Source organism: Lacerta agilis, chromosome 2 (genome assembly GCF_009819535.1).
Source record: "Lacerta agilis isolate rLacAgi1 chromosome 2, rLacAgi1.pri, whole genome shotgun sequence".
NCBI classification, from domain to species: Eukaryota; Metazoa; Chordata; class Lepidosauria; order Squamata; family Lacertidae; genus Lacerta; species Lacerta agilis.
In genome coordinates, this window is record NC_046313.1 from 108,267,364 (window position 1) to 108,293,692 (window position 26,329).

General features: G+C 48.0%; 1 protein-coding gene across 3 annotated transcripts in view; it reads left to right on the forward strand.

The window, feature by feature from the left end:
- The first annotated feature begins 2,735 nt into the window (after positions 1–2,735).
- The window catches only part of EHMT2 (euchromatic histone lysine methyltransferase 2), a 34,636-nt gene continuing 11,042 nt past the window's right edge, over positions 2,736–26,329 (forward strand). Inside the window, exons 1-17 of one of the 3 annotated variants that reach the window (XM_033141689.1) lie at positions 2,736–2,836; positions 4,753–4,801; positions 5,606–5,845; positions 6,541–6,833; positions 9,560–9,632; positions 10,441–10,541; positions 11,589–11,732; positions 13,420–13,572; positions 14,853–14,967; positions 15,556–15,657; positions 16,681–16,826; positions 17,727–17,870; positions 18,954–19,183; positions 19,588–19,776; positions 20,602–20,684; positions 22,480–22,586; positions 25,534–25,656. In XM_033141689.1, coding sequence (XP_032997580.1) covers positions 2,807–2,836; positions 4,753–4,801; positions 5,606–5,845; positions 6,541–6,833; positions 9,560–9,632; positions 10,441–10,541; positions 11,589–11,732; positions 13,420–13,572; positions 14,853–14,967; positions 15,556–15,657; positions 16,681–16,826; positions 17,727–17,870; positions 18,954–19,183; positions 19,588–19,776; positions 20,602–20,684; positions 22,480–22,586; positions 25,534–25,656 — 2,322 coding nt within the window. In that variant the 5' untranslated portion in view covers positions 2,736–2,806. Of the gene's footprint in view, positions 2,837–4,752; positions 4,802–5,605; positions 5,846–6,540; positions 6,834–9,559; positions 9,633–10,440; positions 10,542–11,588; positions 11,733–13,419; positions 13,573–14,852; positions 14,968–15,555; positions 15,658–16,680; positions 16,827–17,726; positions 17,871–18,953; positions 19,184–19,587; positions 19,777–20,601; positions 20,685–22,458; positions 22,587–25,533; positions 25,657–26,329 lie in introns of all 3 variants that reach the window. The other 2 variants (XM_033141688.1, XM_033141690.1) reach the window with 2 other exon arrangements.

A 26,329-nucleotide genomic window follows, 5' to 3' on the forward strand; every position in this document is an offset into this window, starting at 1 on the left:
TCTGGGGAACCGGGTTCGCGTCCCCGCTCCTCCACATGCAGCTGCTGAGTGATCTTGGGCTAGTCACACTTCTCTGAAGTCTCTCAGCCCCACTCACCTCACAGAGTGTTTGTTGTGGGGGGGGGGAAGGGAAAGGAGAATGTTAGCCGCTTTGAGACTCCTTCGGGTAGTGAAAAGCGGGATATCAAATCCAAACTCCTCCTCCTCTGGGCGCCACAATTTAGGAAGGATGTTGACAAGCTGAAATATGTGCAGAGGAGGGCAACCAAGATGATCAAGGGCCTTGCGAGGAATGGTTGAAGGAGCTGGGTATGTTTTGCTTGAGACTGAGGGGATATATGATAAGACATCTTCAAATGTCTCAAAGGCCGTCGTGTGGAAGAGGGAACAACCTTGTTTTTCTCTTGCTCTTGAGGGTAGGACACGAACCAACGGCTTCAAGTTACAGGAAAGGAGACTCTTTAACTAAATATCAAGAGCTTTTCGTGGGATGGACTCCCTTGGGAGGTAGTGGACTCTCTTTCCTTGGAGGTTTTGAAGCAGAGGTTGGATGGCCATCTGTCATGGATGCTCGAGTTCAGATTCCTGTATTGCAGGGGGTTGGACTAGATGACCCCGGGGTCCCTTCCTATGAGTCTATGATTTGGGTTGCACACAGACCATACATTTAAAGCACTATTATACCTCTTTAGCCGTCATGGAGAATCTTGGTAACTAGCTTGTTAGTGTGTTGACCTCACAGAGCTACAACTCCCAGCCCCCTTAAACTGCAGTTCCCAGGGTTCTTCATGACTGCTGGAAGAGGTATGATAAGTGTTTTAAATGCATGGGGAGAGTGGAGCCAAATTCATGGCATCGGCGATGGCTTATAAAACCCTAAACAAATTAGGATGAGGAGAATCCTTATTGGTGTGTCTACTGCGTGTCACTCGCTGTCTCTCACTCTTGACTGGTCACCTCTCAGGGTTGCTGTGAGGATAAAATGGGGAGAACCAAGTATTCCACCCTGAGGATATAAATGGAATGATATCTGAAGGGCTGTCCATCTCTGAAATTAGAACTGAAACCCAACTCATTGTTCTACAGGTTTCTCACAGGCATCTTGTTTGACCGCTGAGAGAACAAAGATGCTGAATGGATCCATTGGCCTAATCCAGCAGGCTCCTTTTATGTTCCTAAAGGTAAAGGTAAAGGGACCCCTGACCATTAGGTCCAGTCGTGTCCGACTCTGGGGTTGCGGCGCTCATCTCACTTTACTGGCCGAGGGAGCCGGCGTACAGCTTCCGGGTCATGTGGCCAGCATGACAAAGCTGCTTCTGGAGAGCAGCGCACGGAAACGCTGTTTACCTTCCCGCCAGAGCGGTACCTATTTATCTACTTGCACTCTGACGTGCTTTTGAACTTCTAGGTGGGCAGGAGCTGGGACCGAGCAACGGGAACTCACCCCGTTGCGGGGATTCGAACCGCCGACCTTCTGATCAGCAAGCCCTAGGCTCTGTGGTTTAATCCACAGCGTCACCCGCATTCCTATGCTGATATAAAATGAACGCAAATCCTAATCCCACTGACCTGGGAGTAGATCCCATTGAATTCAGTAGGCTTGATTGCAGTGTCAGGCATCAATCAACAATCTGCAAAGCCTCCCCGCCTCCCCCCCCCCCCGCTACTTTTTTTCACTATGTACTCCATCTGATGAAGATTTGGTTTGATTTATTGTATTTCAGATGAATCCCAAAGTGGCTTACAAACAATAAATAACAAGCACACTATAAAACATAATAGACTGTCACAAACACAACATAATCATGTAAAATAATGAGCAAATCACCAGTTGCACCCGTTGTAATCTGTATACACCTCAAACAAAGCAGCAATTGAAAAACAAGCCAAACATCACAATTACAGCAAAGTCCTATGACTGACAACTCAGTATGGCGTTTATAATCTCTAAAACAATATTAACATTAACAGAATAACCACTGGAAAAACACACACAAGCTAAGCACTGTCAAGTATTGCACAGCAGCATTTGGGTTGGCCTGATGTTGGGAAAGATGGAGGGCACAAGGAGAAAGGGGACGACAGAGGATGTGATGGTTGGACAGTGTTCTCGAAGCGACTGGCATGAGTTTGGCCAAACTGCGGGAGGCAGTGGAGGATAGGGGTGCCTGGCGTGCTCTGGTCCATGGGGTCACGAAGAGTCGGACACGACTGAATGACTGAACAACAACAACAATTACGCGCATAGCCGCTGTGTAGGTTTCTGCAATCCACTGCTGTTGATTCTGTTTTATTGCCTCTTGTGGCAGCGAGTTCCACAGATTCACCATGTGCTGCATGAAGAAGTCCTTCCTTTTCCTCTGCCTTGAATCGCCTTAAACATTCAGCTTCACCCCGATGTCGGTAGTGGGACTCTTAATCTCACGTCCCGCGTGGGTTCGAGCCCCATGATGGGGGGAAAAAAGATAAAATAAAATTCCTGCATTGCAGGGGGTTGGACTGGATGACCGTTGGGAATCCCTGGCCTAATATGATGAAGGGCGGTTTGGGTTATTTTAAAATAATACCCACCCCCTGCCTTGCCCTCAGATCCCTTCCGCGAGAGAAGAGAGGCAGGGGGTTGATCTGCGCGCCATCGCCCGGCCAGCCTCCCTCCCCTCCGCTCTTTGTCTGGGCTGAGCCGAGCGAAGGCGCTGCCCCTTTAACGGGTTCCCTCCCCCGCCCCTTCCACTCTCTCCGCGCCCGTGACGTCAGTGCGGGGCCGGCTCTTCTGCTGCTGCTGCCGCTGCTGCTACGGCGCGAGGCCATGGAGGCTGCGGGAGCGGGACCCGCGCAGGTTGGGGACGCGGATGGCGGGGCGGGAGACGGAGGGCGCGGGGGGGGGGGGACTTTGCAAAAAATATTTATTTCTAAATATCAGGAGAGTGGGAAGGTTTTCCAATTGCCACCGGACTCCCATCACTCGTGGCCTCCCTTCCCCCCCCTTTTTTTTGGCTCCCCATTGCCAACTGGGAGGGGCTACATTCACACGGAGATTCGGAAATGCAAAAAAGCAAAAAAAATAAAATGTTGCATTGATCCGGAGCGTGGCGTGGCGGGTGCGGGGCGTCGTTTCCCATTCGATTCTGATCCCGGGAGGAGTGGTCGTGATTTGCAATGGGGAGGTGTGTGGGGTTGGGGGGGGGGAACGCGATGGTGCCTCCAGGTTGCGCTGGTTCGGAGCAGCCGCCGTCTCTCTCTCTCGCAACGAAGAAGGGAATGGGTGAGAAAGGATTACTTTGGGGCGGGGAGAGGAGAGTAATGTAGGGACCCGTCGCCGGAGGGGGGGAGGAGGGGCTTTCGTCCTTATCGGCATATGCTCCCTTATTTCCTTCCCGTCTGACCTATGCCCGCATTTGCAACCTACCCCCACATTGCAACTCGTGGCTTTCAGCCCCAATTTCAAACTATCCTCCCCCAAACGCCCCCCTCTCCTCCCAGCCTCTAAAACAACTAGTAGAGTTTGGATAGATTCAACCCTCATTGTTGGGGAATTAATTTCGCAGAGAGATCCTATTTCATGAGAAAGTGAGGGACCCTCCAGACTGGAAATTTTCTTCCCAGTATGTAGTAACAGTACATCCAGTGTAGAATTGCGCTGCACTGTCCACACAGATGGTTTTATTTAATTAGTCGCTCTGCAATGCTTCCCTAATATCATCGTTGCCACCTGGAAGGGCACTCTGTGGACTTTTCTGCTACCAGAATGAGGACAAAAGCAAAACAACCCACGAAACATTTGCGGAATGCAAAGTTACAGGATTTCATCAGGAAGCTATGGGATGTGCACCGATGGGAAAAGAAACTCTGCCCTGAAACTTTTGCAATCACAAATAGTATTTTAGAGACCAACTAAGTTGTTCTTGGTATCAGCTTCCGAGTGCTTGCGAAAACTTAGTTGGTCTCTAAGGTGCTACTGGAAGGAATTTTTAATTAAAAAAAAGAAAATTAAAAAATTATTTTGTTTTGACTATGGCAGACCAACACGGCTACCTTCCTGTAACAAATACCTGTAGTATTGAAAGTGAGATCACACATAACCATCATGAGCACAAATAATCATACATAATCTGGAAGGACACTTGTTTAAACAATCAAACTCATGTTCTTACCAGGTTGTTTATTACAGGAGTAGGCAGCCTACGGCCTGGGGGCCGGCTGCGGCCCAATCGCCTTCTAAATCCGGCCCGCGGACGGTCTGGGAATCAGTGTGTTTTTACATGAGTAGAATGTGTGCTTTTATTTTAAATGCATCTCTGGGTTATTTGTGGGGCGTAGGAATTTGTTCATTATTTTTTCCCCAAAATTTAGTCCTACCCACCACATGGTCTGAGGGACGGTGGACCGGCCCACGGCTGAAAAAGGTTCAGGGAATCAGTGTGTTTTTACATGAGTAGAATGTGTGCTTTTATTTTAAATGCATCTCTGGGTTATTTGTGGGGCGTAGGAATTTGTTCATTATTTTTTTCCAAAATTTAGTCCGACCCACCACATGGTCTGAGGGACGGTGGACCGGCCCACGGCTGAAAAAGGTTGCTGACCCCTGGTTTATTATAATATCCATCATGCTTTAACAGGGATTTGTAGCTCTGCGAGGAGAATAGGGGCCTCTTAACCCTCAGCACTCTTAACAAACTACAATTCTCGGGGTTGTTAATAAAAATGGAATTCAGTCTGAGTTTTTAATCTCTTGCTTTTGTCCCCTCCTCCCAGGCCCTGACAGGGGCGTCGCCGCTGGTGGAAGTGAGACCGGACGAAATAGGTAGGCATGCCTGCCTTGGGGAGGGGGGGGGTGGGTCTCCTGGTTTTCTTCTGATCAGCCCACCCAGAATTGAAGCCTGCTGGCCCCAGAGCCCTCCTAGAGCATGGGACGTAGGAAGCTACTATGTATGATCCATATAGCTCCATATTTTCTATATGCCAACTGGCAGCAGTCTTTCCCCCAGGAACTGAAATACCGAACCAGGAACTGAAATACTATGAACTGCTTCAGGGTACCCTGGGGGCCACCTGAACCCTTAAGTCCCCGAGATCATATTGAGGAGCAGTGTTGGCCTTCCCTCGAGTTTGCAAGGCTCACTGGACAGTAACGTGGCCGTTAGCCTGGTCTCGTGGAATTCAGCAGTCGCCTTTATCCATTTGCTGAAAAATTTCCTACGCTGCCAGCTTCTGTGGACAACTAGGAGAGCAGCTTCTGTAACAGTCAGCTGAAGATCTGCGTTTTTAAATTCCCACGCGGCTTTATTGTGCCTGTAATGGTTGCCAGCCGCTCTTAACGAAATGCGCTGGACAAGTATTTTTAGGAATGGATAAATAACACGATCTGCATGCGGTGTGGCAGCTCTACCACTGAGCTATGGTGGTAGAGCGTTGGAATAATGCATGGAGCTGTCTTATACCTAGTACTGTCTGCACGGGCAGGCAGCAGCTCTCCAAGCAAGGACTCTTATCCCAGCCCTCCCTGGAGAAACCGGGGATTGAACCTGGGGCCTTCTGCATGCAAGGCAGTTTCTCCGCTGCTCGGCTAAGTGTGTGCGTGTATGTGTGTGTGTGTCTCCTGCTCCAGGCGTGGTGTCGTCCAGAGATGGCCCCGATCCCTCTTCGGGGTCCTTGTCTCCTCGGAAACCCAAAAGTAGCTTGGGGGGAGCGGGAGATAACCCGCTGGGCTCCAACAGGAATGGTGAAGAGGGAGCACGAGCGCAGATGACCGGGAGCAGTAAGGAAATGGGCCGGATGTCGCCCGAATCAGGGGGCGTCTCTGCTGGCCCAAACACCAGCCCTAGCCCAGGGAATAAAGGCCTGCCAGGTGAGGTGGACGGAAGCAGGGAGCTGGGTTATGTGGCAGCAGGACCTGATTTAAACTGCTGGTCTGGACCTATAAAGCTCTTTGCATGGCTCAGGAGCTCAGAACCCCGAGGGCTGCCATTATTGTTATTATTAATATTATTACTATTTATTACTTGTCCCCCACCCATCTGAGTGGGTTGCCCCAGGCACTCTGTTTTAACTATTATTATTTTTAATAAAAAATTAGCTTTTCAAATTTTTCAAATTCTTTTAAACAGCCACCAGAACATTCATCTCTGTTGACTTCCCACCCACCCTTCCATGTTTTTCTTTTCCTCCCTTAAAACGCTTCTATGTTGCTTACGTTTTACCCGTTTATGCGTTAATTATAAATTATTAAACTACCACTTCTCATCTGCTGCTGTGCTTCAAATCCCCGCGTACGTTTTGACATGTTCTACACAAAATATTTCTGTTCTTCGGGAAACTCTTCTTCATTCTGTTCTTTTAACTCTCGCAGTCTAGCCGTCTCAGCATATTCCGTCACCTTCATAAGCTGTTTTCCTTTCGTTGGGACCCTGTTTGGGCTATGTGTTTGTGCTTTCGCCTTGTGCTTTCGTCTTGCGAACCGCCCCGAGACCTTGCAGTGTATAAATAAATAAAACCAAGCAAAACGGTTAAAGGCCGCTCGCTTCTCTTCCTCCTCCGTTTCAGGTCACGCCGCCAAGACCTTCCCGTCGTCGCCTAGCAAAGCAGCTGGGACCAGCCGGGCTAAGATGTCCCTCACCGGAACCAGCAAGTCCCCAACGTCTATCCAAAGTTTGGCCATGCGTCTGCTGAGTATGCCTGGTTCGCGACTTCCTGGGGACACTGGGACTCCCGCAGCAGAAGCACTGGCCCCAGCCCCAACACCGGCCCCTGCTCAGCCTCCAGCCCCGACAGCGGAAGAGGCCAAGCCAAAGGTTCACCGGGCCCGGAAAACCATGCCCAAACCCAACAGTGGGCAGGTAGGGAGAACTGCTACCTTCTTGCTAGGTACCAGACAAAAACCTCAATATATACCCAAGCGTTTGGCCCTTAACCCGGAGGGTGTTCGAGATATTTTTCGCCTCTTTCTTGCTCATCTGTTCAGCAAGGCGGGTTTAGATCTCCCCGTTTACATGTGTTGGAGACGCGCTTTTTAGGATTGTGGTTTATTCTGATTTTTTAAACTTGGTTTTAATGTTGGTTTTGCGAACGCGGTGAAAAAAGCGGCTACAGTCGTACCTCGTGTTGCGTATGCTCTGTGTTGCGTACGTTTGAGTTACACACCCCCGCGACCCGGAAGTCCTCCATGGAGCGTGCTGGTGCGCAGAAGCGCAAAAACCCGCGAACTTCCGGGTTTTTTCTTTTTCGTTCGCGTTACGTACGCCTGGGTTACGTGGCGCGACCCGGAACGGATCGTGTACGTAACATGGGGTACCACTGTAATGCGTTTGATTAATAATAAAGAATAATAGGAACGTTGGTCCAGCTTGAGGGCTGATTCACAAGACGGCATTCACGGTACTTAAGAGTGCTGGACTAGGGACCTGGGACGGAAGGGTTCGAATCCCTGCTCAGCCATCAAGCTCACTGGGTGATCTTGGGGCCTGATGCCATCTCTTAGCCCAATTTCCCTCACAGTGTTGTTGTGAGGGTGGAATGGGGAGGAGAACTACATACACCACCTCCAGCACCTTGGAAGAAAAAGGTGGTATAGAAATGTAATAAATAAGAATAAATACTGTTTTGTCGACATATGAGCAACCCGGCTGGGCTAGGGCAAAGGCCCATCTTGTCTTCTCGGTGGCCAACCAGGTGCTGAACCCGAGTACAGCATTTGTGATTCCCAGAAAGTGGTATTCAGAGGCCTATACTGCCACCAACAGCATAAGTCACTTGCAACTGATGGGCTAAAATGTTTGCACTGGAAAAGTACTTATTAATGATGGAACACTGTCTATAGTGTTTGGCCTGTTGCCCTGCACTAAGTTGTTATTGGGTTGTACTAAAGTGACGCGGTGGTCTGAATCACTGAGCCTCTTGCGTGGCGGTTTGAATCCCTGCGACGGAGTGAGCTCCTGCCCCAGCTCCTGCCAGCCTAGCGGTTCAGAAACACACCAGCGCAAGTAGATAAATAGGTACCGCTGCGGCAGGAAGGTAAACGGCGTTTCTGTGTGCTCTGGTTTCCATCACAGTGCTCCTTTGCGCCGGAAGCGGTTTAATCACGCTGGCCACATGACCCGGAAAGCTGTCTGAGGACAAATGCTGGCTCCCTTGGCCTGAAAGCGAGATGAGCGCTGCAAGTCCATAGTCGCCTTTGACTGGACTTAACCATCCGGGGGTCCTTTACCTTTACTTTTTTTTACTGTGAGGGGAGAGACTCCACCAGGCAAGGCCTTCCTTCACCTGCCTTGCCCCACCCTCCAGTCCCTACTTCTCAATTTGTATTGTAGGCTATTGCTGTATTTTATGCACTGTGGCTTGCCATCTGTTTTATTGATTGCAGTTTAGAAACAATTGTAATCGTTACAAGTGGAATTCTGTTTAATTTTTATATGCTGATATTATTATTCCATACTATTCTAATGATTGTTGAACGTTACTTTATTTGATGTAGGTTGTTTATTTCAAAGCTATTGGTTTTATTATCACATTTTTGTACAGTGGTACCTCGGGTTACATATGCTTCAGGTTACAGACTCCGCTAACCCAGAAATAACGCTTCGGGTTAAGAACTTTACTTCAGGATAAGAACAGAAATTGTGCTCTGGCAGCGCAGCGGCAGCGGGAGGCCCCATTAGCTAAAGTGGTGCTTCAGGTTAAGAACAGTTTCAGGTTAAGAACGGACCTCCGGAACGAATTAATAATAATAATAATATTTATTATTTGTACCCCGCCCATCTGGCTGGATTTCCCCAGCCACTCTGGGCGGCTTCCAAGGAAAATCACATACATTAAAATTAAGAATTAAGTACTTAACCAGAGGTACCACTGTATAGCATTAGATTGTTGTAAGGTCTACATTCTTTGTTTCTTCAGCTTGTAAACCGCCTTGAGTATTGTAAGATAGAAAGGCGGTATACAAATTTAAATTGATGATGAGGATGATATTACTAAAGTGACTCTTACTCAGAGCAGACCCACTGAAATTACTGGATATCATCATCATCATTAATATGCTGCCCATGTGACTGGGTTACCCCAGCCACTCTGGGCAGCTCCCAACAAAGTAAAACACAATAAGACACCAGACATTAAAATGTATTTCCTTGACCAGCCCTCTGCCTGGTTCCCTGTAACCTTACTTCTCGCAGTGAGAGAACTGCCAGAAGGCCCTCAGAGCTGGACCTCAGTGAAGGTGGACCTCAGTGGGTGTGGAAACGCTCCTTCAGGTATACAGGACCGAGGCTGTTTAGGGCTTTGAAGGTCAGCACCAACACTTTGAATTGTGCTCGGAAACGTACTGGGAGCCAATGTAGGTCTTTCGGGACCAGTGTTTTATGGTCCTTAGTTAGCCCATTAGAGTAAAAGTTAGTCGAATACAGCCCACAGTTGCCATTCAAGTCACATTTACATTAAGCCACCCAATAACATTCTTCTCTTCAATTGCCTTGTGCTGTACATACCAATCTACCCTCTGCGATGTTGCCAAATGCAGGAAGATTTAAATTCTAATCTTGGGCGTAACTTTTCTTTCACGCCTCCCAAGGTCCCCGAAAAGCGAGTCTCTGAGATGCTGCATTTCCGAGTCCCCGATGACCTCAGGAGCATTGAAGAACCAGGTATGGCTTGGCGATGGTCAATCGACATTTATCTGGTGCTCTCCAGATATTTTCGACAGCAAGTTCTGGAGGGTGGCAACACAAGAATGGGCCTTTTCCGTGGTGGCTCCCTGCTTGTGGAATGCTCTTCCTTAGGGAGGCTTGTCTGGCGCCATTGTTATATAGCTTTATGAGAGCCAGTGTGGTGTAGTGGTTAAGAGCAGTAGACTTGTAATCTGGGGAACCGGGTTCGTGTCTCCCCTCCTCCACATGCAGCTGCTGGGTGACCTTGGGCTAGTCACACTTCTCTGAAGTCTCTCAGCCCCACTCACCTCACAGAGTGTTTGCTGTGAGGGAGGAGGAAGGGAAAGGAGAATGTGAGCCGCTTTGAGACTCCTTCGGGTAGTGATAAAGCAGGATATCAAATCCAAACTCTTCTTCTTCTTTAGGTGCCAGGCCTTTCCTCTGTAACCAGGCCTTTGGTCTTTAGCTATCTGTGGCCTTTTAGAAGTGGGAAGGAGGACTGAAATGTATTCGTCTTTCCTCTTGGTTTTAATGTATGTATGTATAGGGTTCCCATATGTCCAGGAGCGTATGGCAGCTCAACAACTTCTGTCCGGATTTTCACTGTTTGAAATATGGCAGCCCTAATCTATGTGGGGTTTGGGGGTTGTAAGTCTGTTGCCCTGAACAAGATAAAGCAACTAACAAATTCAAATAGCAATAATAATATTGTATTCCTAAGCTTCTGGGGATCAGCAGGTTGGTTAAGGCTCCACTGGAGTCTTTCAGAATTATATTGCCATTTCCACTGCTTTTCCTTCCAAAGAGGAACCTGCCAAGCGTAGAAAATATGATTATATGGCTGATGCCCTGCACAAGAGGATGCCTCTTTCTCTCCAGCGGTCAAGTCCCAGAGCTACAACTGAGGTATGACTCTTTTTCCCTTCTTTGATTTTCTTCAAAGGTTTATACAGTGGTACCTCGGGTTACAGACGCTTCAGGTTACAGACTCCGCTAACCCAGAAATAACGCTTCAGGTTAAGAACTTTGCTTCAGGATAAGAACAGAAATTGTGCTCTGGCAGCGCAGCAGCAGTGGGAGGTCCCATTAGCTAAAGTGGTGATTCAGGTTAAGAACAGTTTCAGGTTAAGAACGGACCTCCTGAATGAATTAAGTTCTTAACCCGAGGTACCACTGTACATTGTAAAAAATAAACCTTCAATTATGTCAGGTCCCGATTGGGGCTCTCTTATCTATAGAGTAGAGAAATCTTAGCAGGTCAATCTGACCATTTGTGGTGGATCTGCGGGGCAGTCCTATGCATGACTACTCGAAAGTCCCATTGAATTGAATGAGACTTGCTCACAAGTCGTTGTGTACATAGGATCACATCCTTAGTCAATTGATTTGATACCTTTTTCAGCCAGAGGCCCACACCGAGAAGACCCTGCAGTTCCCCTCCCAGAGTGGTTTGGCAATCAAGCCCTCTTCCCAGGGAACTCTGGGAAATGTAGCTCTGTGAAGGGAGTAGAGGGCGCCCTGAGAAGTCTCAGTACCCATAACAAACTGCAGTTCTCAGGATTTTTGTGGGGAAGCCATGACTGTTTAAAATGGCACAATTGTGCTTTAACTATATATTGCAGATGGGGCCTCGGTTGTGAAACCAGCCTTTGGAATTCCCTTCCTGAAAGGTTTTTCAGGCCACTGTCTGTGTTTTGCTCTGGAATTTATTTTATTTTTATTTTATTTTTTTCGTGCCGGGGTGGGCACCTCTATTATTCGTCCTGGTCTTTTAGTTTGGCATTGTTTTATGCTGCCATTTTTAACTTGCTGATTTGTAACCCGCGGTATGTTTTAAACTGTTGCTTTTATTTGGTATTCCTGAGCTTTTGCCGTGCATAAGCCGCTCTGAGCACTACGGTTAACGAGTGACTAGCAAATACCACCAGCACATAATCATTTCTGCCTTCCCAGATCACTGTGACGGAAGAGATGACGGCTCCAGCCACTGCCTCACAGGAGGAGAGGAGTCAGGAATGGGAGACCGAGGTGGGGGATGACTTCAGCCTCTTCTACGACAGCTACTCCGTCGACGGCCATGTTGATTCCGACAGCAAGGTAATGCGAAGCAAGGCGGGGCTTGTCTCTCATGGGGCGGGTGGCGCTGTGGTCTAAACCACTGAAGCTCTTGGGCTTGCCGATCGGGAGGTCGGCGGTTCGAATCCCCGCGACGGGGTGAGCTCCCGTTGCTCTGTCCCAGCTCCTGCCAACCTAGCAGTTCGAAAGCATGCCAGCGCAAGTAGATAAATAGGTACCACTGCGGAGGGAAGGTAAATGGCATTTCCGTGCAGTCTGGTCTCCATCACAGTGTCCTGTTGCGCCAGAAGTGGTTTAGTAATGCTGGCCACATGACCCAGAAAGCTGTCTGTGGACAAACACCGGCTCTCTTGGCCTGAAAGCGAGATGAGCAGTGCAACCACATAGTCACCTTTGATTGGACTTAACCGTCCAGGGGTCCTTTACCTTTCATAGGGCTGAGTGGTAGGTAAGAACATAAGCAGAGCCTTGCCGGATCAGGTAAAAGGGTTATCTAGTCCTGTTCTCACTTCATGGAGTCCCTCAGGGCTCTCGCCCCGTAAGGCCCTTCACCAGACCTGCTTTGTGCTTCTTCTTTGAGCACTTTTGCCTTGCTGGAGTGTGCCCTTGAACTCTGGCTTATCTGAATGGAGAGATAAGAGCATAGGAAGCCCATTTAATTCAGTGTTGCCCACAATTAACTGGCAGCAGCTTTCTGAGATTTCAGGCAGGGAGATGGTGGGGATCGAACCTGCGACCTTCTGCATGCAAAGCGGATGCCCTTCCGCTCAGCTGCAGGCCTTAATACCTGAGAGATGCAGACGCGTGACTATAGAAGCCTCTGCCTTTTGTGTGGCTTGACTGTATCCTATTGTATAAGGAAGGATTTGCCAAACTTGGTTTTCCCGCTATTTTTGGACCACAGCTTCCATCATCCCTAGCTAGCAGGATCAGTGGTCAGAGACGATGAGAATAATAATAATAATAATAATAATAATAATAATTTATACCCCATCCATCTGGGTGGCTTCCAACAGAATATTAAAAACACAATAAAACATCAAACATTAAAAACTTCCATAAACAGGGCTACCTTCAGATGTCTTCTAAAAGTCAGATAGTTTTATTTCCTTGACATTTCCTTGGCATCTGATGGGAGGGCGTTCCACAGGACGGGTGCCGCTACCGAGAAGGCCCTCTGCCTGGTTCCCTGTAACCTCACTTCTCGCAGTGAAGGAACTGGTAGAAGGCCCAAAACAAAACAAAAAAACAAAAATTGTAGTCCAAAAACAGCTGGAGACCCAAGTTTGGGAAACCCTGGTATAAGGGCTGCATCTGTTGTTCTGATAGCCTTTGCAACTGGTCATGCGGCCTTCAGAAATTTGCCTGGAAGGGAATGCGGCCCTCTGGTGGGGAAATGTTCCTCACCCCAAGTCTGGATTGCCTGAGGTATAGCTGCTCTGTGACTTCACAGAAAAAGGATGCCCCTTCTGGATACACAAAGACACCCAAATGTTCAGAATATTTGCCCTTAGAAACTGACCGCTGGTTTTCCTAGGACTAAGGTAGCAAGGGACCATTATGGCTGTGTGAACCTATCCTAGTTCTTTCCACAGTGAATGACGTGTGCCCTTATCCCTCTTGACTGTTGTAGCCGTCTCCTGTTCAGAGTCAAAAGCACAGATTTCTTAATTCACGCTGTTGCACTCCCCCTTTTTTTGCCTGACAGTCCGATGCAGATGTTGCTGGCGAGCATATGAGTGAGGAGGAAGAAGAGGAGGAAGAGGAAGAGGAGGAAGAAGAGGAGGAGGAGGAAGAGGACGACGAAGATGATGACGAGGAAGAAGATGAAGACGAAGAGTCGGGTAACCTCTCTGACAGGGTAGGTTCAGGCTTGCCTTTCCATGTTTTTAAATTCTCTCTTTCTCCTTTTAACCAAACTTCCTCAACCAGGTGTCCTCCAGATGGTTTGGACTACAACTCCCATCAGCCCCAGCCAGGAGAGCTAATGGTCAAGGATCAAGGGAGTTGTAGTCCAACAACTTCTGGGCAGCTAAAGGGCAGGGAAGGCTGCTTTTCACTTCTTTGTTTTTTCTTTCATTGCATTCTAAATTTTAATTCCACTTCCCCCCCTCGTTGTCATCCCCCACACTACACATTTCATTCCATTCATTTTTGTTTTTAACCTCTTCTTGCATCCGTCCGTCCCATGTTTCTTCCCTGTCCTCTATAATTTGTTCTTCTGCATTCACATTCTTCACTCCCTTTCCAGTTACAATCCTGTGCGTGCCTACCTGTGAGTAAGTCCCATGGAACTCTGTGGGAGCTTAAACCCTGAGTAGACATGCAGTCGGCTTGCGGTATGCAAGCCTAATTGATTGTTAACCCTCTCTGGGGCAAGGGAATAGCGGGGAGGTCTCCTAACAACTCTCAGCACCCTTAACAAACTGCAGTTCCCAGGATTCCTTGGGAGAAGCCACAGCTGTTTAAAGTGGTATCAGGGTTGTCAGGAGCCAGCCAGCAATAAATCACGGGGGCGTAAATGAAGTTAACTCTTTATTAGAAGAAACAAGGTTGGCTCAAGGGTGCCAGGCCTAATGAGGACAGCAACTCTTCTTGGTAGGGCTTGCCCCTGTGAGGCAGTTGTGGGGACTGAAGGTCCTTGCCTGCCCACTGCTGCCTAAGTCTCTTCCCCTGGGTCCTTCCCAAGCAATCTGAGACTCTGTTGCACGCCTGTCTCTGCTCCTCCCTCTTCATACCTCTCCTGGTCCTGGGAGACCAAGACGGAGGGGAGCTGGTCGCAGCAGGAGGGGAAGACACTTTGACCTCTTCCCCAGCCTGACTCATCTCTACCTCTTGGGCCCCCCCCCTTGCCTCCTGCTTCAGCTTCCGCCTCTGATTCTGGACTTCCTCTTCCTCAGCTTCTTCCTGCTCACTTAGCCCTGTGACCTCTTCAGCTTCCAACACCACCTCCTCCCAGTCTTCTCCCTCTGACCACTCGTTGTCGTCTCACCACCGCTCCCCAAGTGTGGCCTCAGTATAAGGCAGCTCCTTATATGTTCTGAAGTGGAGAAGCCAGAGGTAGCACTCGAGGCCTCCCGATTGAACGACAGCACCTTCCTCAGACTTCGTTTTCTCACCCTGCCATTTTTTCTGCTCCAGAGCGCTGCCTCCAGCTCCAAACGAAAGGCCAGGAAGCGCTGGCGGAACGACAGCCCCTGGGTCAAGCCGATGCGCAAACGGAAGCGCAAAGAACCAAACCCCAAGGATGCCAGAGGTGATTGCTTGTCTGGTGGCTCCAGAGCCAAGATCGGGATGGGAGGGAGAAAGTTGGGAAGATGAAGCCACAACGGAGAGCTGTACCAATAAGACAGGGTTGGGGAACCTCCAGATGTTGCTGGACTCCAACTTCCATCAGCCCCAGTCGGCATGGCCAATGGCCAGGGGCGATGGAAGCTGTGATCTCACAACATCTGGAAGGCCACAGCTTTCCCCACTTTCCCCCCTTGTAGTGCTAAGTAATACAAAACCCACGATGTGGCGTGTTATATATTGGCCAGCCCCGTCCAATGTATCCCCACAGCACTTCTGTCTCTCTCAGCCGAGGCTGTACTGCTCTGTCTATAGCCCCAGACGATGTTAAACCGCCATTTCCCAGAAGTCCTAGACACCTTGGCCAATGGTAATGGATGATGGGATTCGTAGTCCAACGATATTTGGAGGGCCTCCATGAGGTTCGACATCCTTGCAGTGGAATTTGGCATGGATTTTTTTAAAAAGACGAAGTGCAGAGGCACCTGGCAGCCTGGAATGGTTCCCTTCCCTTCCCTTTGGACATTCCTTTTTTCTCTTTCTCCCCCTCCAGGGCTGAATGGTGGCCCAACAACCACACAGAGCGAGTACACGGAGGTGCCGCTTGGCTGTTTGGAGCTGCCCAACCAGGGGGCGCTGTCCCCCAACAATGCTGGTGAGTCCAAACCCAAACCTAGCTATGAATTTGTAGGTTGGGTGGCTTTGAGCAAGCCTTGTTCACTACTTCCTTATTCGCCTCTTGCGCTCGCTGGGACTGATGGGAGTTGTAGTCCAAAGCACCTGAAGGCCGCAGGAGACTGACCTAAAAGAAGTCTTCATGCCTGTGTCCTCCTCATTGGATGGCGCTTGAGTGACTTTGCCTCAGTTTAATAGAACCTCTTTTAATACTGGGCAGGCAGATGACCAGGAAGCGATGGTGGTAACAGGCCCCTTCTTAGGAGAGGGGAAGATCTTGGCCACTGATAGCAAATGCAGAATGGGTATCCAGTAGACTTCATTTAGGAGTTGCGATGTCTCCATGCACACCCATACCCAAGTTTTAAAAAACAAAGACAGAAAAACCAGTAGCAGAACACTTCAATCTCCCAGGACGTTCTATACAAGATCTCAAAGTAGCTGTCTTAATACAAAGGAATTTCAGAAATAGACTGGAAAGAGAAGTTGCTGAATTGCAACTCATTACCAAACTCAAAACCACGGAGAGACCTGGTCTGAACAAAGATATTGGATTCTTATCTCATTATACATGACAAAGCTATCTTTAGCCATCTCACCCCTTGCTTTTTCCTGTAAGACCAATTGCAGTCGTTAACAGGTTTACCACACCCATCAGCCAATCACCCATTCCCACCACCCTTCTGAGTAATGCCCTCCCTGCCCTCTCACTATATATAAGGGTCTGGTGACTTCCGTTTCAGTGTATCTGAAGAAGTGTGCATGCACACGAAAGCTCATACCAAGAACAAACTTTGTTGGTCTCTAAGGTGCTACTGGAAGGATTTTTGGTTTTGTTTTTACTATGGCAGACCAACACAGCTGCCTACCTGTAGCTTAAAAGTGTTTTCCACCTCAAGTACCAAACACCATTTCTGTAAAGGGTTAATAGAGGTAGGGTTTTGTTTTGTGAAAGCAGCCATTTCCGGCTCCTATTTCCTCCCCTTCTTCTATCCCGCCACAGGGGTGTCGAATGAGACGAGTTCACTGGAGACAGAGCGCTTTGAGGAGTTGCCCCTCTGCTCCTGCCGCATGGAAGCTCCAACCATTGAGCGCCTCAGCCAGCAGGCTGGAAACCAATGCATGGCAACTGAGAGTGCGGATGGAGAGGTAAGAAAATAGGGGAAATCTGGAACAAGCTGTTTCAGGGGCCCTTATTTAACATATATTAGAGGCCTCCCCCTCCTTTTGTCCCGTTACAACCCCAGAGATCCACTGCAGGCCCTTCATTTATTATAAAGCATCATCATTTTTCCTTTTAGCAGCAGACTCAGGTGATGAGGAAATAGTTCGCAGTGGCCAGCAGGCCAGAAATGGTTTTAATTAGTAAAAACGGCTGTGTGGAACCCTGAACGGGAGTGTCCTGTTAGGAAAAGGAAATGCTGCAATGTTTTGTTCCAGGTTCTAATGGTTAAACATAATAATCACTAGCGATGGTGATGAAAGCGATTACTGTTGTTATTATCGCCATTATAATCATTATTACCTGTGCTTGTCATGAGACATGCATCAGGTTTTTAGGGTTGCCAGGTGTCCACTATTTGAGTGGACAGTCCACTTTTTCACATTATGTTCACTATTTTCCCCCCACAAAATAGTGGACATTTCTTATTCAAAAGCTTTATGATGAAATGTTATTTTAATACGTGTTAAAATGTTTGTAAGAAAATATATAATTTAATTTAATTTAACCCCCCCCCCCCCGCTTGTCTGCTATTTTTTGAAAGCAGACCTGGCAACCATGAGACATCTCTTTCTCTCTCTCTCTCAGACTCAAAGTTAAATGGAAGAAGAGTGGCAAAATGTTGCTGAAAGGTGTTGTGCATGCACACACACACACACACACACACACACACACACACAGATTGATTGATTGATTGATTGATAGAGAGAGTGAGTGAGGAGCATTTGGGCATGTGAGCAGTCTGAAGCGGTACTGCCCTGCCTCACTGCGAGCCGTAGGCCGGAGAGAGCAAGAGAGCGACCATCTTCTTGTTTGCTTATTCACAGCTGAACGGCTGCAGCAGCAGCATCTTGAAGCGGGAGACGATGCGTCCTTCCAGCCGCGTCCCCCTCATGGTCCTGTGCGAGGCCCACCGAGCCAGGATGGTGAAGCATCACTGCTGCCCTGGGTGTGGCTACTTCTGCACTGCGGTGAGGAAAGGAAACCCAAAGGATTCTGGTTTTGTTTTCAGGAAGGGGGCTTGCTAGCAAGTCACGATTGGGGAGGCATCACCAGGACTCGTGAGGCGTCTGAGAGGAAGACCGTGATTCCAGATTGCTCCTATCTGTGCCGGGCCCTGGCGAAAGAACATAGTATCGTCTGAAAGCAGATGAAGCTGCCACATTATTATTATTATTAATTAAAATTGTATACCACCGCAGGTCTCAAAGCTAAACAGGTCTGGGTCTGGTCTGTGCCCAGATGGATGATCTTTTGAGAACCCCATCATGAAAGAAACATGGAATATAAATGTTGCTGGCAGTTTGTTTCTTTTTAGGGCTGAGGGAATAAAAGTGTAGATGAGGACATAGGAAAAGCCCTGAAGCTGGATAATAATAATATTTATTATTTGTACCCCGCCCATCTGGCTGGGTTTCCCCAGCCACTCTGGGCGGCTTCCCAGAAATCAAATACAAAAATATCACACATTAAACCAAAAGGCTCATCTAGTCCAGCATCCTGATTTCATAGTGGCCAACCAGATGCCTCTGGGAAGCCTACAAGCAGGTGTCCCACCAACAGGTATTCATGTTGGGAACCACCCTGAGATCGACGGGTGTAGGGTGGTATACAAATTGAATCAATAATAATATTCAGGGGCATGCTGCCTTTGACAGTGGAGGTAGACCTACCATGGCTAGTCACTGATCTGTCCTTATCTTCCCATGAATTTATCTAATCCTCTTTTTAAGATGCCCAAGCCAGTGCCCATCTTGGCATCCTGGGGCAGCGAATTCTGTAGTTTAATACTTGGAGCCAGACCAGGGGCAAGCCAAGGTCCCTTGAGGCTTGTTGTTGAGGCCTAGGTCTGAACTGCGGCAGCAAGGGCCAGGCAAGCCCAGGCCCTGTCAACCCAGAGAGGTTTCTTACTGCTTGGCAGTCGCCAGGGCCCTTTGCTTCCCATCCTTGTTTGCCTTCTGTGTCTGGGACACTTCTGGAAGCTCGGCCATCGAGCTCAGGAGGTTCCCCCTGCCCCTTTGTCGATCCTTCACGGCCTGTTTTTCCTGCCCCAGGGCACCTTTTTGGAGTGCCACCCTGACTTCCGCGTGGCCCATCGCTTCCACAAGGCCTGCGTGTCGCAGCTCAACGGCATGATCTTCTGTCCGCACTGTGGGGAAGATGCTTCCGAGGCCCAGGAGATCACGATAGCCAAGGCTGACACCTCCACTCCCGTCCCCATTCCACCTTCTCACGGCCAGGGAGCCTCTGAGAGCACAGGCCGTGCTGACACTACCCAGCCCAGGTGAGACCGATGCTGGCCAGCTAGGAACCAGGACCGCTGGCTTCTCGGAAAAGGAATAGCGCGGGCCTTTCCTTGGTGACTTACGGTTTTTAGACATTACGCCTAAAATAAAACATTGTCCGAAACATTTATGCATTTATTTCTCATCTCTGGCAGAGGAGATGAGAAATAAATGAAAAATTGTAGCATAGAGTTCCCTGAGAAGAGGGATTGTTAAACCACTCTGGGAATTGGAGCTCTGTGAGGGTTCTCCTAGTAGCACCAGTAGAAAACTACAGTTCCCAGGGTTATTGAGGGGATGTGGTGGGGGGGGGAACCAAGTCTGTTACAGGGGTATCATTGCGCTTTAAATGTATAGTGTATACAAGATTATTTCACAGGTCTGTGTAATCTCCTTTCCTCAGTGCTCGGATGCGGGGGGGCTCAAGCGTAGAGCCCCCGCAGGACGATATGGCGGGTCTTGGCCCAGGGATCGACAGTGCGGGGCCACGGCTGACCCTACCAAATGGGGCGGTGCTGTCCGCTCAGGGCCTGCCTCCAGGGGCTGGCCGGGAGCAATTGGAACGGGCCCTGGTGGTACAGGAGTCCGAGCGGTAAGTAAAGCGCTCTCTCTCTCTCTCTCTCTCTGTTTTCATGGAAGCAAGACTGGCTATTATTGGCATGTGGATGGTGCTGTGATCTAAACCACTGGGCCTCTTGGGCTTGCCGATCAGAAGGTCGACAGTTCGAATCCCCACGACGGGGTGAGCTCATATTGCTCTGTCCCAGCTCCTGCCAGCCTAGCAGTTCAAAAGCACACCAGTGCAAGTAGATAAATAGGTACAGCTGTGGCGGGAAGGTAAATGGCGTTTCTGTGTGCTCTGGTTTCCATCATGGTGTCCTGTTTCACCAGAAGCGGTTTAGTCATGCTGGCCACATGACCCCGAAAGCTGTCTACGGACAAATGCCGGCTCCCTCGGCCTGAAGCTAGATGAGCGCCACAACCCCATAGTCGCCTTTGGCTGGACTTAACCTTTACCTTTATTACTGTTTTTATTGTGTTGGTGAATATTTATTAACTTCAAGCAGTGCCATGGGGCTTTACTGCAAAGCAGATTAACAGCAATTTTAAATACGTGCCTGTGGAGCAAAGACTTTGGCCAGAGAGAAAGCTACCTCTTATTTGTTTTGTCATATATCGGTTGCATTTATACCCCACCTTTTTCTTCATGGAGCTCAAGGGGGCTTGCATGGGTCTCTGCTGACTCATTTAATCCCCACAACAACCCTGCGAGGTAGGTTAAGCTGAGAATGAGTGACTGGCCCAACGTCACCCAGTGAGCTTCATGGCCAAGTAGGGGTTCAAACCGTGGTCTCCCGGGCCCTAGTCTGACACACTAACCACCACAACACACTGGCTCCTTTGTGATTTCTCCCAGGCGCAAGAAGCTGCGTTTTCACCCCCGCCAGCTCTATCTCTCGGTCAAGCAAGGGGAGCTCCAGAAAGTGGTCCTGATGCTGCGTAAGTTCCTCTGAGCATCCTTTCCTCTAACCCTCTGTGTTGTATACATTCAGATGGGGAGGCCGGTGGCAAAAACAAGCATACTTAAAGTTGTGGGAATGTTGAGGAGTGTGGATGATGATATATTATTTTATATATCTCATCCCAGTTTGAGTTAACAAGCTCCAAACTTAGCAGAGTCACATTCCCTTTTAAAACACACACAGCAGACGTGCTTGCACAGGCTTGCTAAAGCCTCTATAAGAAATATATATATTCCTGGTATATATTTCCCCTTTATCCCTCTTAAAAGACTGCACACGACACAATATATCTTAGATGAATAAAAAGAGTTTACTTACATGACTTCCTGAGTTACAGTACAGGCTCAGAGAGGCAGACAGGCTTAGATAAATGTATTTACATGTAGTGAAGCTGATTCCATAGGGGAACAGGCTTCACCTGTGCTCCTCTCAGCTGCAAGCCAAGAGAGCATCCTGCTTCTTCAAGAGACGAGGCAAAATGGTGACTGTTCCCTGGGATCTTGTTCCCAGGTAAGACCACACCTACTTCTGGTTCCTGTAACTCAGTCCAGGTAAACAGGAAGTTAAGCCTGGAGGACTGAGTTGCCTTCATGTCCACTCCAGCAGTGTTGGGTTTGACTGCTCTCTGTTTACATCCCACAAAAGTAACTTTAAAAAGTACTGGTTTTGACTTCTAAAGCCTTTAACGGCTCAGGACCTCAATACCTCCAGGACCACCTCTTTCCATATGAACCTACCTGGCCCCTGAGATCATCTGAGGCCCCTTCTTCGTGTGCCCCCTCCACAAGAGGTCCAGAGGGTGGCAACACAAGAACGGGCCTTTTCTGCAGTGGCTTCCCATTTGGGGAATGCTCTCCGCAGGAAGTCTCGCCTGGTGCCTTCATTATACACCTTTAGGCGCCAGGCAAAAACATTCCTCTTAAACCAGGCCTTGGGCTGCTTGATATCCAATGCCCTTTTAAAATGTGTTGGGGTTGGGTGTGTTTATTGGGTTGTTTTTTGTTTCGATTATGTGTTTTTATATTGTGGTTTTATGTTGTAACTGCCTTGAGACCCCCGTGGGTATAGGGCAATATACAAAACAAACAAACACAAACAAACAAACAAACAAACAAACAAAGTATCCTCATAATATGGTTAAGAGGTGGTTTGGGAATGCTGTTGTGGGCTGCATGCCTTAAAACATTTCTATGCGTTTTTGCAAACACTGTCTCGGCATCCATCAGTTTCGGTAGGCAGCGTATGAAGCTGGCTAGGACACAAGCATCTTGGACCCATGAGTGCATGCAAAACCCCTCTTGCCTGGGGAAGGGCCGCAGCTTAGTGGGCGGTGCAGCTGCTTTGCATGCAGAAGGTCCCAGGTTCAATCCCCACCATCTCCAGGTAGGGCTGCGAATGTCCCAGAGAGCTGCTGCCGGTCAGTGTAAACAACACTGAGCCATCTGGACCCAATGGTCTGACTCTGTATAAAGCAACTTCCTCTGTTCCCTTGGGGTTTTGTGAGCTCTCAAACGGAATGCGCCGAGACCCCCCTGATGGTTTCGAGGAGAACACTTGAGTGGTTTCCCAGCTCTTGTGAAAAGACAAGTTTCTTTCTCAGTCTTTCAATGCCTCTTCATGCCCAAGGACTGAAAACCAAGTTAGCAATGGTGGGTAGTTAGGTTAGTGACTTGCTTTACAGCCGCTTCTGCATGGGAAATAGCCCTGAGGCATCCTGCTCAGCAAGTTGCTTTATCTCTCTTGGCTCCCAGATGTCTGCCCTTCCTTTCCAGTGGACAGCTTGGACCCCAATTTCCAGAGCGAGCAGCAGAGCAAACGATTCCCACTGCATGCCGCGGCACAGAAGGGCTTCCTGGAAATCTGCCATGTCTTGCTGCAGGTGGGACACGTGTGTGCGTGTTTGTGTCGTGTGTCTGTGCATTTCGGCCTCTGCTACCTTTCTGTCCTCTCCTGAATACAAGCTCTTTGCCCTGAACTCCCCATGCCCACAATTAGCAATTGGAACAGGAAAGAAAGAAAGAAAAATAAACCAGGGTTGATTTGATTTAAATCTCTTTTATTTTACAGAAAGACTCATTCCTGCTGGTATAATCTTAATATTTACCACCAGATGAAGGTTTAATTTTCGAAATAATAAATTTTCAGAGTAGTTTTTACTGTTATATTAAAAATTACTGATTTGGTTATGCTATTAGAAATACATAGACAGATAATTATGACATTATTGTGAGGTTTAATAAGTTAACTGTTTGTATCTGGACAACTTTTCTGCTGTACTTTATTGGAAGGAGAAAAAATATCATTTCCTTAATAACAATTTAAACAATTTATTTAACTAAAACAATAACATTATAGCATATGTATCCGTGTTTGTTAACTGATGTGGTTAAACAATTTTTTTAAAAAATCCCAACAACCTTAGACTGAGTTTTAGCACACATGAAAAACTTAAAATGAATCCTTATTTCCTGATGAATAGCCTTTGGACTATAATGTACCTTAAATAGAAAACTCTTTAGAAAGGTTTTTCCTCCAAAAGCATTTCATTTTAAAAATCTGATTTAAATATAAAAAAATTACGATTTGAACGATAAAAAACCCGATTTATTTATTTGAAACAATTGATTTTTATCCACCCTGAAATAAACATCACGACAGCAAAAAGTAACAGCTAGCAATTTGATCTATATAACCGTCTGCAGTTTTGCCCCATCTTATCTTCCCAACCCTTTTCCTTCTTATATTCCTGCCTTTAGCCTTCCTGTAGTGAAGTTAGGAAATGCTTGTATGTCAAACGTTGGTTCATGCAGGAGTGTGGCATTGTGGGAGAGGTAAAACTGGCCTTATGGGGAATGGGTGTCTGGCCCCCTTAAAATGAACTCCCTGTCTCTAAGGAGTGTGAGTTGCATCCTGACTTTGGAGCAGGAAGAGATGCTATCTGTTTTACTATGTAGAGTGGGAAACCTGTTACAGCTGGGGCTTAAGCGTTGATTGGGGCTGTAAAAGACATAGGAAGGTTATCAAGTAATTTACAGCTTGGGCCTGGTACGTGTCTTGAGAAACTTGGGAATTTAGGGATCACCTTTGTTCTCAAGGTCTCTGAGTCTAAACAAAGTTCAGCTGAAGAAGTGTGCATGCACACGAAAGCTCATACCAAGAACAAACTTAGTTTGTCTCTAAGGTGCTACTGGGAGGAATTTTTTATATTTTTTCTTTTGTTTTGACTATGGCAGACCAACACGGCTACCTACCTGTAACTCAAAAGCTCAGCTGTGCTGGTCTCCTGACAATCAGGAGATATAGTCTCATCATACAGCCGTTGGTAAATTTGTAATTAACCTAAAGAAATGATTGGTCCCTAACCTGTCCCTCACATGGGGTTTTAAGGATAAAGGGTTTGGGAATTCAGATGCAAATTGCAGAACATCTTGCCATGGTACTTCGCCTGGGGGCGTTTTTGCCAGTGAAATGACCATTTGAAGTTATTGTTGCTTTGTGAGTATGGTTTTAGTTAGTTATGTTTTACAACGTTTTTATTTTCTTGTTTGTAACCTTCCAAGAAATGTGCGGCGTTTTGAGTTGTTTTTTCAATAAATTTGGAAAAGGGACTTTTGCCTTCTGTACTCTGTGCCTTTGCTCGGGGAAGCTAAACCGGTGCCTGATTGTTTGGACACCTACCTGTTGAATTTCTGTCTGCGTCACGGTACAGTGACTCAGGACTGGGCAAACCTTGTAAATATCGAAGGGGGGTTCTCCTCCTTGGACCCCGCTTGAGGGTTGCCCAGGGAAAGGAGGTGGCGGCAGTTCTACCGTTTGGCTTGTGTTTTGCAACAAATTGTGAACCCTTGCCCTCCTTGCCCAGTTCCTGCCAGTATCTGGGGGGGGGGGGTGGACAAGAAGGGTGGGTAATAGCTTTTTCCCTTCACCAACTCTGCCACCATCAGCCACTAAAACTTCCCCTTGCTTTCTAATATATCTCTGCCCATCCTTCCTCGATGACATTTGAATTAGGCCTATCTTGGTTGGCTGACTAAACTAGGCCTTTCCTACAAACAAGGCCTATCCTATCCTATGAACTAGGTGAGCCTCTCCTGGTTGACCGACTTAGTCGGTTTAGTGTCTGGCTAAACTGTTTAGTGCAGGCTTCCTCATCCTCAGCCCTCCAGGTGTTTTTGGCCTACAACTCCCATGATCCGTAGCTAGCAGGACCCAGTGGTCAGGGATGATGGGAATTGTAGTCTCAAAACATCTGGAGGGCCAATCAATAGAAGAAGACGCCTTCACCCCGGTATGGCTCCCCTTTATCACACACACAGCCCAACAAGACAGTGACAAAAATCCACCAACAGCATAGAAATCAAAATGGCTAACCTGATCCAAAACACCCACCCACCCCACTCACGCATGAAAACAAAGACCACCACAGCCAACCACAAACGAACAAGCACACCCTAGGCCCAACCCCAACCTCTCTCACAACCAAAGGAACACAAGCGAACAACAGAGAACCTGCACAAGCAACGCTGACATCAAACCCTACATATATTAAGTAAAATAGAAACATCGTCACCCAACCTCGCCCCCCCCCATTCCCCCTTTTCTTCCTAATGTCTCAACAAATGAAAATGATTTGCAAAAATGTTACACGGGGAAACAAAATACGAGAGAGAGAGAGATTGCACATACTTTTAAATACTTTTTTAAAAATCCACAAACATCTGAAGGGCCGAGGTTGAAGAAGCCTGGTTTAGTCTAACGTGAGCTAAGTTTGGGCTTGCACAGTGGGGAATATACAAGGCCTGATTAACTTTTCTTCCTTCCCCCAGGCTGGTGCCAATATAAACACGGTGGACAAGTTACGCCGGACCCCGCTAATGGAGGCTGTCGCGAACAACCACGTGGAGTTAGCGCGTTACCTGGTCAAAAGGGGCGGCTGCGTTTACACTAAGGTCAAGAGGAGAATTATTATCTTTGTGGAAGGCCACCCCTCTTAGAGGGATATTTGGGCTGCTTGTGAGAGGGTTTCATTGTAGGGGTAGAAATGCCATTTATGTCCCCCCCCCCCCGAAATTGCCGCTGTGCCTTTGAATTCCACAGATGCAGCTGTAGAAAGCTTCACCAGTTGAATTTCTGCGCGTCTGCAACAAGGCAAACTTAGCCTAGGGGCTAGATTGACGTTCGCATCTTTGTGCGATGTGTGTCAGCAGCGGGGCATGCGCAGAACCCGCTGTTTGAGAGGGGTCGGCCACAATGGGTCGTGTGAGTGGGTCGTGCTAATTGCTAGAGCTGAGGGTTGAATAGCTGTGTGAGGGCAAAGGAGATTTGGTAGAAGAAACTGGGTGGTTCCCAACATTTTGCCCACCTAGCCCAGTATTGTTTACACAGACTGGCAGCAGTTTCAGGCAGGGACTCTTTCTCCAGCCCTATCTGGAGTTTGTGAGGGTGACACACTGCCGCTGAGCTGTTGCACTTCCTATCAGGTCAGGTGAACATGAGAGGAACTGTGCAGGGAAGTAACAGACGAGGGACATATGGTAGGGTGGCATGATGACATGCTTGTTTCGCACACATTAAATTACTCAGGTTAAGTGCCTGCCTCACATGTTTGTGGGATGCCCTCCT